At 33.9% G+C, this 13981-nt stretch overlaps 1 protein-coding gene across 7 annotated transcripts in view; it reads right to left on the bottom strand.

Annotated features, from left to right (window-relative positions):
• PCDH15 (protocadherin related 15) overlaps positions 1-13981 on the bottom strand; it is a 734454-nt gene that overhangs the window by 325152 nt on the left and 395321 nt on the right. For all 7 annotated transcript variants that reach the window (XM_047760762.1, XM_047760764.1, XM_047760769.1 and 4 more), the window contains one exon: positions 3006-3118. In XM_047760762.1, the coding sequence (XP_047616718.1) occupies positions 3006-3118 (113 nt within the window). The remainder of the gene's footprint in view (positions 1-3005; positions 3119-13981) is intronic.

Here is a 13981-nt window from a genome sequence, read left to right as displayed (position 1 = left end):
AAAGTGATTCTTTTCAGATTCTTTTTTCTGATTCTTTTCCCATGTAGATTGCCGTGGAATACTGAGCAGAGTCTCCTGTGTTAGACTTAGGTGTGTTTTCATTCTTTAATATTGTAAAGTGGGTGAACTACTACATTGTGTCTTCCTAGCTTCGCCTTTACATTTTTATTTGTCCGTATACGGAATAAATCACTGGCAGAAATAGGCAAAATGAAGATGATAAATCTCTAATTTGTGACACTTAACAGCTGTTAAATGTGCACATAGCTTTCTAAAACAGAATTCTTCTGCAAAAGCTAGAAGAGGATAACTTCATTTTATTTTATTTTTCCTTAGCTTCCAAAACAGAAATTGGGCCAATAAAAAAATTATGGTCAGTAAGTAATGAAGCATTATTAAAATGAAAAAAAAAAAGTCTAAAGAGTTACTACAGAGAAGAACTACCAGACTGCAGCATTTCAATGGTTCCTTATACAAAGCCATAGTACTCAGCTATTTTTCAAGCAGGTGGCACATTATTACTCTTACAGATTGATACCTTTGCTTATTATACCCTTGACTGCACACAAAACACAGTAATTTGAATCTAATAATGTCTGTAAAAACTTCCATTAATAACATAAAGTGTTATTAAAACATTAAAAAAATCTGTCACCTATTCCACTTGATTTTTATTTCTATAATTGATGGACGGAGTTTCACTCTACCCACTTACACCAGGATAACTAACTTTGATAAGAAAGAAAAATAATTGATTTCAGGTTTCAAGTGAGACAATTTGGAAACGATGCTTTGTCAAGTTTCTTAACACCCACAGAGTGAAGCACTACAGGGCTCCAGGTAGATTGACAGGAGACAACGATACACACTTTTGAGTTTTATATAGTGCAATGATAATTAAAATAAAATAGTGCAAGAAGATGAATCTCATGCATAACTCTTTTACACAAATGGTAAAAGGATCCTTCTTTGTCAAATGACGCCCAAACCCCTACTGAATGAAATCCGAAGAAACTACAATCGAACATAAGGCTGTCTCCCTGGTCTGGCTCTATACCTCATTTCCCTGTTAACTTCTTGTAGCCTGGTACCCCATGCCTCCAAGCTTTGCTTCTGTTCTTCCTTATGCTCAAACACATTTCCCACTTTTATTCATTAGCCAAACTCATCCAATACAACAACATTTAGCTTGGGGTAATCTCCAGAAAATCTTCCCTGAGTCCCCAGATTAATTTAAATGTCCGTAAGCTATGCTTCATTAGTGCTTTTTACATTGCCTTCCTGTTAGCAGTAGATGTGTCGTATTTGATTTATTGTCTTATATGATTCTTTCTCCTTCTAGACTACACGTTCTTCAGGACAAAGAAACACTACATAAACACAGAATCTAGCATGTATAATATAAATGGTGCTAACAAAATATGCTCTAATTTGAGCTAAAATTAAATGGATCTATGTATTGTTGTTTGCAGTTGCACTGACAGGGAATTAAACCAGACAACCATTTCTAAGTAACTGCACCTTGGTGCACTGAAATAAGTATGGCCTTAGCTTAGATAACCCTAAGTTTAAATTTCTATTCTTCTGCTTCTTAGTGACACCTCTGAGCCAATCACTTACCCTATCTAAATTTGAGTTTTCACATTTGGACCATTGAGCAATCGTAGCTATAATTCAGTGAAAAAAAAAAAAAAGAAAACACTATATGATATACATGCTCAGTAAGCTTCCTTATCTTAATTCCTTTACTGTTACTGCTTTTAAATGTTTTTTTTTAATACCATAGGGCTGCATATCAATAGCTATCTTTTTATATGTGTAAATATGAAAATGTCATAAATACACACTAGATTTACTATGTGTCCTTGCTTACGTGTATTCTTTTTTTTTTTTTTTTTCTTTTTAGAGACTCACCTGTGGCATAGGGAAATTCCCAGACAAGGGGTCAAATCTGAGTTGTGGCTGCCAGCCTATGCCACTGTCACAGCAATGCTAGTTCTGAGCTGCATCTGCAACCTATACACCACAGTTTATGGCAACACTGGATCCTTAACCCACTGAGAGAGGCCAGGGATCGAACCTATGTCCTCATGGATGCTAGTTAGATTAATTTCCACTGAGCCATGATGGGAACTCCCAGGAACCCTTTATTATCTGAGTCTGTACAGCCATCCATTCAGCAATCTCGTGCTGGGCTCTGCTACGTCTTATTCTTTTACTTATAATGCTCTCCCAGCTCCCATCTCTACTTGGTAAATTCATACTCTTTCTTCATTGCTTAGCTCATATTTTACATTCACAGTGACTCTATAAGAATTAATTGACATATCATTGGGGTTTCCACAATACCTTTTAAATTATTTTATTGCAATATATTAGATACTATTAAACCAAAATTGTAATGTCAAATGGATTCCTCTAGCACTAAAAATTTTTGTGGTCTAGGATAATCTTTCAAATTAAAGAAAATAGTGAGATCTATATTTAAATAATTTCTAGACAAATCAGTTCTTTTCTTTTTAGGTTAGAAAAAGCAACAACATTTTAAAAATATGACATTATTAAAAATAAACATATATATATAAATCCAGTCACATTTTAAATATATTCAGTGGTTAAGACTTTGTGGTCAAAAATTACATCCATTTGGTAAAAAAACAAACCAAACACATAAAACTAAATTAAATGTTAGATGATATAATAAATTATAACATGTAGAATTATATACATTTGAGCAGTGTGTTTACTACATATAAGAATATTCAGTATTTGCATAGAATTGTAACATAAAAGGTGATGCTAAAGAAAAGCAACACAATGTATTAGACTTGTGGCACTTCACTTTTTAAAGAAAAATTAGTTAATTGAAGTTCAAATTCATTTTAATTTTGATAACATAAAAGTTCTTACCATAGCCTCTACAGGATTCTTTGATAAACATAAGAACATTAAAACATCAGTTATATTTATAAACACAAGAACATTAAAAAATTAGTTAAATTTACCTTAATAACCAAATCAAATTTCTGGTGAAAGTCTCTATTTACTGGCTCTAGGAGACTAAGTTCTGCAGTCCTGGGATGCATATGAAAAAATCGTGGGTAATCCTCAGGAGTCCCTGAAAGACATTGACATATCAGTACATAATTGAGAACAATAAGTAATATGTGTATCTGTTATATCTATTTCCCTTCATTAACTGAGGAACAAAATCACAATTTCATTAGTAAATTAAGTTTCAAAATTATGCAGTCTAGGGAAAGCAGATGCAAATGTGGTATGTAATTAATTAGTTTAAGAGTAGGAGGATGGAAATGTTTCTTATTTGGATGATTTTCCAAGTACCTTTTATTAAGTGAGCTTTTTAATTAATTTGAAACTTCATCACATGAAAGAGATAATAAGTGTACAGAGAGCAAATTTTGAATTATAAAATTGTATTTTAATGGTACATAAATCATAATTATGGTTTCTATGGTCTTTTTTTTTCATTTTGGCTGCCCCCGTGGCATGCGTAACTTCCCAGGTCGGGGATCGAACCCACTCTATAGCAGTGACTAGAGACACAGCAATGATGGCACTAGATCCTTAGCCCACTAGGCCAGCAGAGAACTCCTGCACGTTCTCTAAACATATCTTATAATAAACAATGACTTGTATTTTTACCAAATATCCAGTTGTTTGGAAATTAAAGTGAGCATGCTCTGTTCCAGGTAGGAAAATATTTTTTCTTAAGATAAGTATCCATTTAATTTGATCAATCATATTACATAGAAATATTTAAATATTAACTAGAATATTTTAATGTTATACAGTGTTAGAAAAGATATTTCTTAAACAGCCATTTTAGTGAGTTGAAATATATTTTTTACAGAAATTTCCTTAAACTATTTTTTTTTTGTCTTTTTGCCATTTCTTGGGCCACTCCCGCGGCATATGGAGGTTCCCAGGCTAGGGGTCTAATCGGAGCTATAGCCACCGGCCCACGCCAGAGCCACAGCAACGCGGGATCCAAGCCGCGTCTGCAACCTACACCACAGCTGACGGCAACGCCGGATTGTTAACCCACTGAGCAAGGCCAGGGATCGAACCCGCAACCTCATGGTTCCTAGTCGGATACATTAACCACTGCTCCACGATGGACACTCCTCCTTAAACTATTTTATATTCCTTTGTATACTACATTTTGTTCCCCAAGATAAAGTGGAAGTCAAATCATATAACTATCCAATATATGCGTTTGGCCAGACAATAATGATAAAAATAAAATATTATGATTGTTGATAGAATCCTATACTGTACAATAAACTTTATATAAGTAATCATTAATAACTCTGTAAATCATTCTCAATTTATAAAGGGGGACTTAGAAACTTTGCACTATTAAATAGTTTGTCCAAGATCAAAGAGACAATGTCAGACTGAGCTTACATTCAAACTAGGCTGACAGAACAAAAATATTCAAAAAAGGATTAATTGATATACCTCTTTGCTCCGACTCTGAGAAAAGAGAGACAGTTTTACTGGACACTATGTGAGGAGAAAAAAAAAAAAACCTATGCCAGTAAAATAGACTTAAAAATCCAGGAATAGCCAAAATTACTATGAAAATTTAGCATATGATAAAGGAATCATTTCAAAACAGTAGGAGAAAATGGATTAAAAAATAAGAACATTTACTTAATAGGAGAGTCATATGATAAATTATAAAACTGTACCTATTCTTCATATAATACACTAGAATAAACCACAAATGAAGATATTCATACACAAAAAACAATAAAACAACACAAGTGCTAGTAATAGATGAAAACGTGAATGAATTCTACTCTAATGTGAGAGCAGGTATATCTTTCCTACCTACTACTCAAAATAAAGAGTCAATAAGGGAAAACAGTGATAAACATAATGATATTTTTACAAAACTGCATGGCAATACACAATAAATGAAGTAAAACTACAAGTGACAGACCAGGGAAAATATTTGTATTTATGTCAAAGACAAATGCTCATATCCCTAACATATGAAAATTTACAAATAAAAAGTAAAAAGGTCTACAGTATATTTAAAAAAAAGGTTTGGGATAGAGAATGAACAGATAGTTCACAAAAAGAGAAAGGCGAATGACTCTTGACCACACACAAAGATATTCACCTTTAAAACATAAGAAGAAAAACTCAAATTAAAACCACACTGACATTCCATTTCTCTCTTGTTCAATTTGCAATGGTCCAAAGTGGACACCATATGCTACTGGTGAGCCTGTGAGAAAACATGCACTTTCAGACATTTCTGATCTTATCAGAAGAGTTTTAAAAAACCTATGATGTAGAGTTTAGCATAATCTAAATCATATGAGTATGGGGGGATTCTGTGAAAATACCAGGGTAGGAAGCACCAAGAATTTATCTACTCTCTTAGACAACAGTTACATTGGCAGAAGCTCTCGGATATAACTATTTTCGAACTCTGGAGTCTATTGAGGTCTTGCAAATTCTAGGGAAAGGGTTGGACCATAAATTGTGATTGATTTCAGTCAATCACAATTCATAACACAGTAGCAGTTACCCATCAGCCCTTAGGCAGGCAGCTGTAAACATGTTCCTGGAACAGCTTGCACACTGCTCATGGGAACCTGAGTGGGTAAAAAGGACCCCTTTCTCCAAATATCAGATATCTGTACTGATAGGTGACAATAGCTTTGAATCACAGAGGTGCAGGAAGCAATCAACCTTGCATCTAGTCTCATCCTTGCAAGCCCCTCCAGCTAGGCTGAAGTGATTTCCAGGGGATTTAAAGGGCAAGCACTATTTTCTTCCCCTTCATTTTTCCACTTTTTTTTTCCCTTTTGGAAGCCAGACATTAAAGACTAGGATATTCAAAATCGACTGTATATACAGGAAGTAAATTGTAAAGTCATTGTGCTAGCCAAGGAAAAGGCACATACACAGAAAATACTTGAGAAGACCTTAAATTTACATTTCAGATTAATCTTCAGCACAGAGACTAAATAAATAAATAAATAAATAAATAAATAAATAAATAAACAAACAAACAAGCAGCAAAACCTGGAGGAATGGAAGAATCTGATTTCCAGTGTTACCCCATTATTATATTTACATTTCCAGTTTTCAAATAGATAACACAAAGTGTGCAAAGAAACAGGAAAGTATAACCCATTCCAAGCTGACCCTGACAAACACCGAACAGATGTCTACTAGACAAGGACTTTAGAATAACTGTCTTGAAATTGTTCAAAGAACTAAAGAGGATGTAGAACTACTGATAGTTATGTATGAATAAATGAAAATAACAGTAAAGAGATTGAAAACCTGAAGAAGCCATTAAAAAATTATAGAGCTGAATAGTATAATAACTGAAATGAAAATCTCACTAGAGAAGTTTAAAGGCATAGAAGAAAGAATCAAAGACCAGGTGGAAGAAAGAACCAATGAGTTTAAATAAAAGGCAATGGAAATTATAGAGTTTGAGGAATAGATATAAAAATGATTGAAGAGAAATCAAACAGACCAATACGCTTTATGGGAGTCCCAGAAGGAAAAGAGAAAGGTAAGGGCAGAGAGAATATTTGAAGCAATGGATAAAAACTTCCCAAGTTTTATTAAAGGCATAAATATAAACATCAAAACACTCCATGAAATCCATGTAAGATGAATTCATATCAAGACACATTATAATCAAATTCAAAGACCAAATAGAGAATCTTGAAAGCAGCTAGAGAGAGTGACTCATCACATTGAATGGAATCTCAATAAGATTATCAGTATATTTCTTATCAGAAACTTTTTAGGCCAGAAGGTATTTGGCTAATATATTCAAACTGTTAAAGGGGGGAAAAAAAAACTGTCAAAAAAGAATCCTATATTCAGCAAAATTATACTTCAAAAGTGGCAGAGAAACAAAAACAAAAGTTGAGGGGATTTGTTACCACTAGACTTGCCCTGCAAGAAATGCTCAAGAGATTCCTGTAGGTTGAAATGAAAGAACAGCAAACCTTAAAGCAGAAGAAGGAAATAAAGATTTCAGTAAAGTAAGTATACAGGCAATTTCAAAACTAGTATCATAGCAACAATAGTTTGTAACTCCAGTTTTGTATTTTCTACATAATTGTGATAGATTAAACAATGTAAAATAATTATTAGTTTATGTTTTCAGGTACACAAGGTGAAAACATGTAATGTTGTGACATCAACAACTGAAAAAATGGGGATTGATAGAAGAGCAGAATTTTTTATATATTCTTAAAGTTAAGCTGGCATAAATTCAAGTTAAAGGACTATAATTTGAGGGGCTTTAAGGTAATTCCCACTGTAAATGCAAAGAAAAGAAGTATATAATATACACAAAAGGAAGTAAGAGAGGAATTTAAACATTTCACTACAAAAAATCAAACATTGAGAACTTTGTCTAGATACTCATGTTGCAACAGAACAAAGGGTGGGGAAAAAATGTAATTGTAATGTATACATGTAAGGATAACTTGATCCCCTTGCTGTACAGTGGGAAAATAAAATAAAAAAAAAAAACATAAAAGAAAATAGAAATGCAGGAGATGGGATGAAAAAACTATAGAACATTTGGAAAACATATAGCAAAATACAGAAATAAATCCCTTCTTATCAGTAATTACTTTAAATGTCAGTGAATGAAACTCTCCAATCAAAGAAAGAGATGGCAAAATGTATTTAAAAAATGTAATCCAGGAAAACCTGGTAGCCTGGCTAGCAGTTATGAATTTGGCATTGTCACTGTTGTGGCTCAGGTTTGAACCCTTGGTTGGGAATTTACACATGCCACAGGCGAGCCCCCTCCAAATAAAGATTTTTATGAAAAATATGGTAATTTTAATTAAAAACAGTAAATTCATTTTTGTCCCAATTCCACATTTTTCTTTTTTTATCATTTATTTATATATATATATATGCATATTTTTTTCTACTGTACAGCATGGTGACCCAGTTACACATACGTGTATGCACTCTTTTTTCTCGCATTATGTGTTCCATCATAAGTAACTAGACAGAGTTCCCAGTGCTACACAGCAGGATCCCATTGCTAATCCATCCCAAAGGCAACATTCTGCATCTATTTACCCCAAGTTCTCAGTATCTCCCACTCCCTCCCCTTCCCCCTTGGCAACCAAAAGTCTCTTCTCCAAGTCCATGATTTTCTTTTCTGTGGAAAGGTTCATTTGTGCCTCATATATTAGATTCCAGATATAGGTGATATCATATGGTATTTGTCTTTCTCTTTCCGACTGACTTCACTCAGGATGATAGTCTCTAGTTCCATCCATGTTGCTGCAAATGACATTATTTTGTTCTTTTTTAGGGCCAAGTAGTATTCCATTGTGTATATATACCACCTCTTCCTAATCCAATCACCTATCAGTGGACATTTGGGTTGATTTCATGTCTTGGCTATTGTGCATGGTTCTGCAATGAACATGTGGGTGCATGTGTCTTTTTTAAGTAGCGTTTTGTCCGGATATATGCCCAAGAATGGGATTGCTGGGCCATATGGCAGTTCTATGTATAGTTTTCTAAGGTACCTCCATACTGTTCTCCATAGTGGTTGTACCAGTTTACATTCCCACCAACAGAGCAGGAGGGTTCCCTTTTCTCCACACCCCCTCCAGCATGTGTTATTTGTGGACTGCTTGATGATGGCCATTCTGACTGGTGTGAAATGGTACCTCATGGTAGTTTTCATTTGCATTTCTCTAATAGTCAGTGATGTTGAGCATTGTTTCAAGTGCTTATTGGCCATCTGTGTATCTTCCTTGGAGAAATGTCTCTTCAGGTCCTTTGACCATTTTTCCATTGGGTGGTTGGCTTTTTTGCTATTGAGTTGTATAAGTTGTTTGTATATTTCAGAGATTAGGCCCGTATCAGCTGCATCATTTGAAAGTATTTTATCCCATTCTGTAAGTTGTCTTTTTGTTTTCTTTTTGGTTTCCTTTGCTGTGCAAGAGCTTGTCAGTTTGATTAGGTCCCACTGGTTTATTTTTGTTTTTATTTCTGTTGCTTTGGGAGACTGACATGAGAAAACATTTGCAAGGTTGATGTCAGAGAATGTTTTGCCTATGTTCTCTTCCAGGAGTTTGATGGTGTCTTGTCTTATATTTAAATCTTTCTGCCATTTTGAGTTTATTTTGGTGCATGGTGTGAGGGTGTGTCGATAGAAAACCCTAAGGACTCAACCCAAAAACTACTTGAACTGATCAACAAATTCAGCAAAGCAGCAGTATATAAGGTTAACATTCAGAAATCAGTCACATTTCTGTATACTAATAATGAAATATTAGGAAAGGAATACAAAAATACAATACCTTTTAAAATTACACCCCAAAAAAATCAAATACCTGGGAATACACCTTACCAAGGAGGTAAAGGACTTATATGCTGGGAACTATAAAACATTAATCAAAGATATTAAAGAAGATGTAAAGAAATGGAAAGATATTCTAAGCTCCTGGGTTGGAAAAATTAATATTGTAAAAATTGCCATACTACCCAAAGCAATCTACAGATTCAATGCAATCCCTATCAAATTACCATGACATTTTTCACACAACTAGAACAAACAATCCAAACATTTATATGGAACCACAGAAGACCCAGAATTGCCAGAGCAATTCTGAAGAACAAAAAACCAAGCACGAGGCATCTCTCTCCCAGACTTCAGGCAATATTACAAAGCCACAATCATCAAGACCGTGTGGTACTGGTACCAAAACAGACAGAGACCAATGGAACAGAATAGAGAACCCAGAAATAAACCCAGACACCTTTGGTCAATTAATCTTTGACAAAGGAGGCAAGAATATAAAATGGGAAAAAGTCCTTTCAGGAAGCATTTCTGGGAAACCTGGACAGCTGCATGCAGATCAATGAAACTAGAATATACCCTCATACTATGTACCAATTCCACATTTTTCATATCACCTGAGATCTAAATCCAGTACCTTTGCAAGCTTCTTTTTTAAGCTATTTCTGAATAATAGATTCTACTTTCTATACAAAATATTGCCAATAACTCTGTAACCCTCTCCCCTGAAAAAAATCAAAATCTCAAAACTGTTATATTAGTATCAAGTTTCTCAATTTAGGAAAATTCTGCAAAGATATTCCTGGGTTCTTTTCTTTATACATATATATACGTGTATATATATATGTACATAATACGTATATATATGTATATATATATATATATTTTTTTTTTTTGTCTTTTTGCCATTTCTTGGGCCGCTCCGGCGGCATATGGAGGTTCCCAGGCTAGGGGTCGAATCGCAGCTGTAGCTGCTAGCCTACACCAGAGCCACAGCAACGCAGGATCCGAGCCACATCTGCGACCTACACCACAACTCATGGCAATGTGGGATCCTTAACCCACTGAGCGAGGGCAGGGAGGGAACCCGCAACCTCATGGTTCCTAGTCGGATTCACTAACCACTGCGCCACGACGGGAATGCCAACGTATTTTAATGGCACTGTTTCTAAGACTCAAGTTTTTTTTCTACCTGCATCAGAAAGACCAAGATACTCTCCCAGATCCTCTGAATCAGAACCCCTGAAAAGAAAGGTCAGGAATATGCACCTTGAATAATCTTAGGGGATTCTCATGCCCTTTCTGCAATTTGAGAACCACCACTTGAGGGTATATGAAATAACCACATCTATTATTTAAACATAAAAACAAATACACAATCCATGAACTAATCTTTGCTAACAGTACCACCATTTTTCTGACTATATTGGTTCAATTCTCTAAATTCCTCATTGTCCAAATGATTCTTCCTTGTCTGTCATTCTCTTTTATGGGTTTCATTCATACAGTGTTAGCCTCTTATCCAGAGCCTTGTACTTTCATTTAGCACTGTGAAAGCCTCCTAAATATTTAAACATCCTATTCATTATAGTCACTGAAGTTAACTTTATTTGAAACAAATTCCACTTTAATCTTCTAATTATCTAGATACAACTTTACCTATTGTTTATGGTGGTGATCCCCAAACTAGGGTTGAGAAAAAAATATCAAAGCTCTTTTGAATTTCCATAATAATAGTTGTAATATCTCCTCTTTCCTTTATAATGTTATAAATTTGAGTCTATGCAACTATACATCTTCTGAGTATTACTTAAGCTGCATCCCATAAGTCCCGGTAAAATGAATTTTCATTTTTATTTATCTCAAAGTATTTTGCTAACATCTTTTATAATTTCTTCTCTGAGCCATTCTTTATTTAGCAGTGTGTTAATTTCCACACATTTTTTAATTTCCAAATTTTCCTTATTCACCTAATTTCATTCATTTATGGTCAGAGAATATTATTTGTGTGATTTCAATCATTTTCAGTTTAATGACATGTTTTACAGCCTAGGAATATGTTCTATACTAGAGAATATTCTTGAGAATAATGTGTATGTTGTTATTTGGGGGTTCTGTGTTATACAAATGTCTATAAGATCTGGTTGGTTTATAATGTTGTTCAATTCTTTTTCCTTGCTGACCTTTTTTCTAATTGGTTAATCCATTATGGGAAGTAAAGTATTGAAGTACTTAACTATTGTGTTTGAATTGTCTAATTCCTCCTCAAGTCTGTCAATTTTTGCTTTATGTTTGTGCTCTAGTATTAGATGCATATATGCTTGTAATTGTTTAGTTTTCTTGGTGGATTGGCACTTTTATCATTATAAGATGTCCATTTTTGTCTCAAGTAAAACAAAAATCATTGTTTGCCTTATCTAATATTAGTAGTGTTATTTCAGTTAGCTTATAGTTATTCTTTGAATAAACTTTTTTTTTACATCCTTTTATGCTTCAGCTAGCTATGTATTTATACCTAATACTTATAATTATACCTTATACTTATACTCTTATGGACAGCATGTAGTTGAATCATGTTTTGCTTTTTTGCTTTTTTATGCATGGTGCCAATCTGTATCTTCTAATTGGGACATTTAATCTATTATATTAATTGTGATGACTAAAAACATAGTATTTACCTATGCCATTTTGCTATTTGTCTTCTATATCTTACATCTTTTTTTGTTCCTGTATTGTTCCATTACTGCCTTATTTTTCATGTGTGCTGCTAAAATTCCTTTGTTGTGTATTTTACTGTAAATCTTTAAATTACGTAAACAATTTAAATTGTTAATTTTTTTTTTTTTGTCTTTTTGCCATTTCTTGGGCCGCTCCTGCAGCATATGGAGTTTCCCAGGCTAGGGGTCAAATCAGAGCTGTAGCTGCCGGCCTACACCAGAGCCACAGCAATGCCAGATCCGAGCCGCATCTGCAAACTACACCACAGCTCATGGCAACGCCGGATCCTTAAGCCACTGAGCAAGGCCAGGGATTGAATCCGCAACCTCATGGTTCCTAGTCGGATTTGTTAACCACTGCGCCAAGACGGGAACTCCTAAATTATTTTCTTAGTGGCTATTCTGAGTATTAAAATTGACATCTTAATTTATGGCAATCTAATTGTATTAATACCAACTTAATTATAGTAGTACATAAAAAACTTGCTCTTATAGAACTTTATTTTGCCTTTCTTCTTTGCTCTTATTAGCACAAGTTACATATATCTATTTTGTGTGTCCACCAACATAGTTTCTTTTAAGTTGATAAGAAAAAGAATTGCTAGCAAAAAAATACTGTCTTTATATTTAACTATGTAGTTATTTTTATCAGTTTTCTTTATTTCTTCATGTAGAGCTGAGCTACTGTCTACTGTGCTTTCATTTCAGCCTTAAGTCTCAATATTCTGGTGTTTCTTATAGGGAATATTTGCTGCTTATAAACTCTCTTATATTTTCTTTATCTGGGAATATCTTAATTTTTCATTCTTTTTTGAAACACAGATTTCCTGTGTTTAGAATTATCAATGAACTTTTTTTTTTTTCAGTACTCTGAACATGTCATCCTATTATCTTCTGGTATAAGAAAACAGGTTATAATTCTTTTGAGAATCAGTTTCTATTAAAGTCATCTCTTTTTGTTATTTTTAAGTTTTTTCTTTTTTTTGGTCTGGGTCATTTGAAAGTTTGATTGGGATGTGTTCAGTGGATTTCTTGTAGTTCTATACTTTTGGGGAGTTCAATTAGTTTCTTGGAGGTATAGATTGTTTTCCTCAAACTTAGAAGTTTTTGGACCATTACTTATTTATACATTCTTTCTGCCCTCCTCTGTTCTCTCCTTCTGGGACTCCTGTTGGGCATAAGTTGGTATATAGAATAGTACTTTATAGGCCTCTGAAACTCTCTTTGCTTTTCTCCATTCTTTTTTTTTTTTCATTTTCTCACATTTGATGTTTTTCTCTCATCTTCTCATCTTAATTGACCTCTCTTCGAGTTTGCTTATTCTTTCTTCCTGTTTGAATCTTCACTGAACCCTACCAGTGAATTTTTACTTTCAGTTGTTATACTTTTTACCTCAAAATTTTTATTTGTTGTCTTTTTTATAATTTCCATATTTTGTTGATATCTCTATTTTGTGAGATACCATTCCCATATTTTAATTCTTTATATATGGCTTCCTTCAGCTCTTTAAAAATATTTAAAATAGCTATTTGAAAGCCTTGTCTAGATAAATCGATGTCCAGACTTCCTCAGAAACTTTTTTTCTGTTAATTTACTATCCCTTTGTATCCACTATTCATTCCTGTTTCTTTTCAGTCTCAGGATTTTTGTTAAAAACTTGGTATTTCAAAACAGTAATATGTGACAACACTAGAAATCAGATTTCTTCCTTCCTCAGGATTTGCTGAAGTTGCTGCTTGTTTTAGTTGTATTGATTTGTTTTCTAAATTTTCTGAACTAATACTCTAAAGTTGATATTTGTCATGAATGGCCACTGAAGTCTATATTTAGTTTAGTTGCTAGTTAGTGATTGGACAGAGGTTTTTTACACACTTGAAAGAAATAAATCTAGTCCTTGTTGAAGCACACTCTG

The sequence above is a fragment of the Phacochoerus africanus genome, chromosome 15, assembly GCF_016906955.1.
Source record: "Phacochoerus africanus isolate WHEZ1 chromosome 15, ROS_Pafr_v1, whole genome shotgun sequence".
In the NCBI taxonomy this organism is placed as follows: Eukaryota; Metazoa; Chordata; class Mammalia; order Artiodactyla; family Suidae; genus Phacochoerus; species Phacochoerus africanus.
This window is presented reverse-complemented; position numbering and strand designations above follow the sequence as displayed.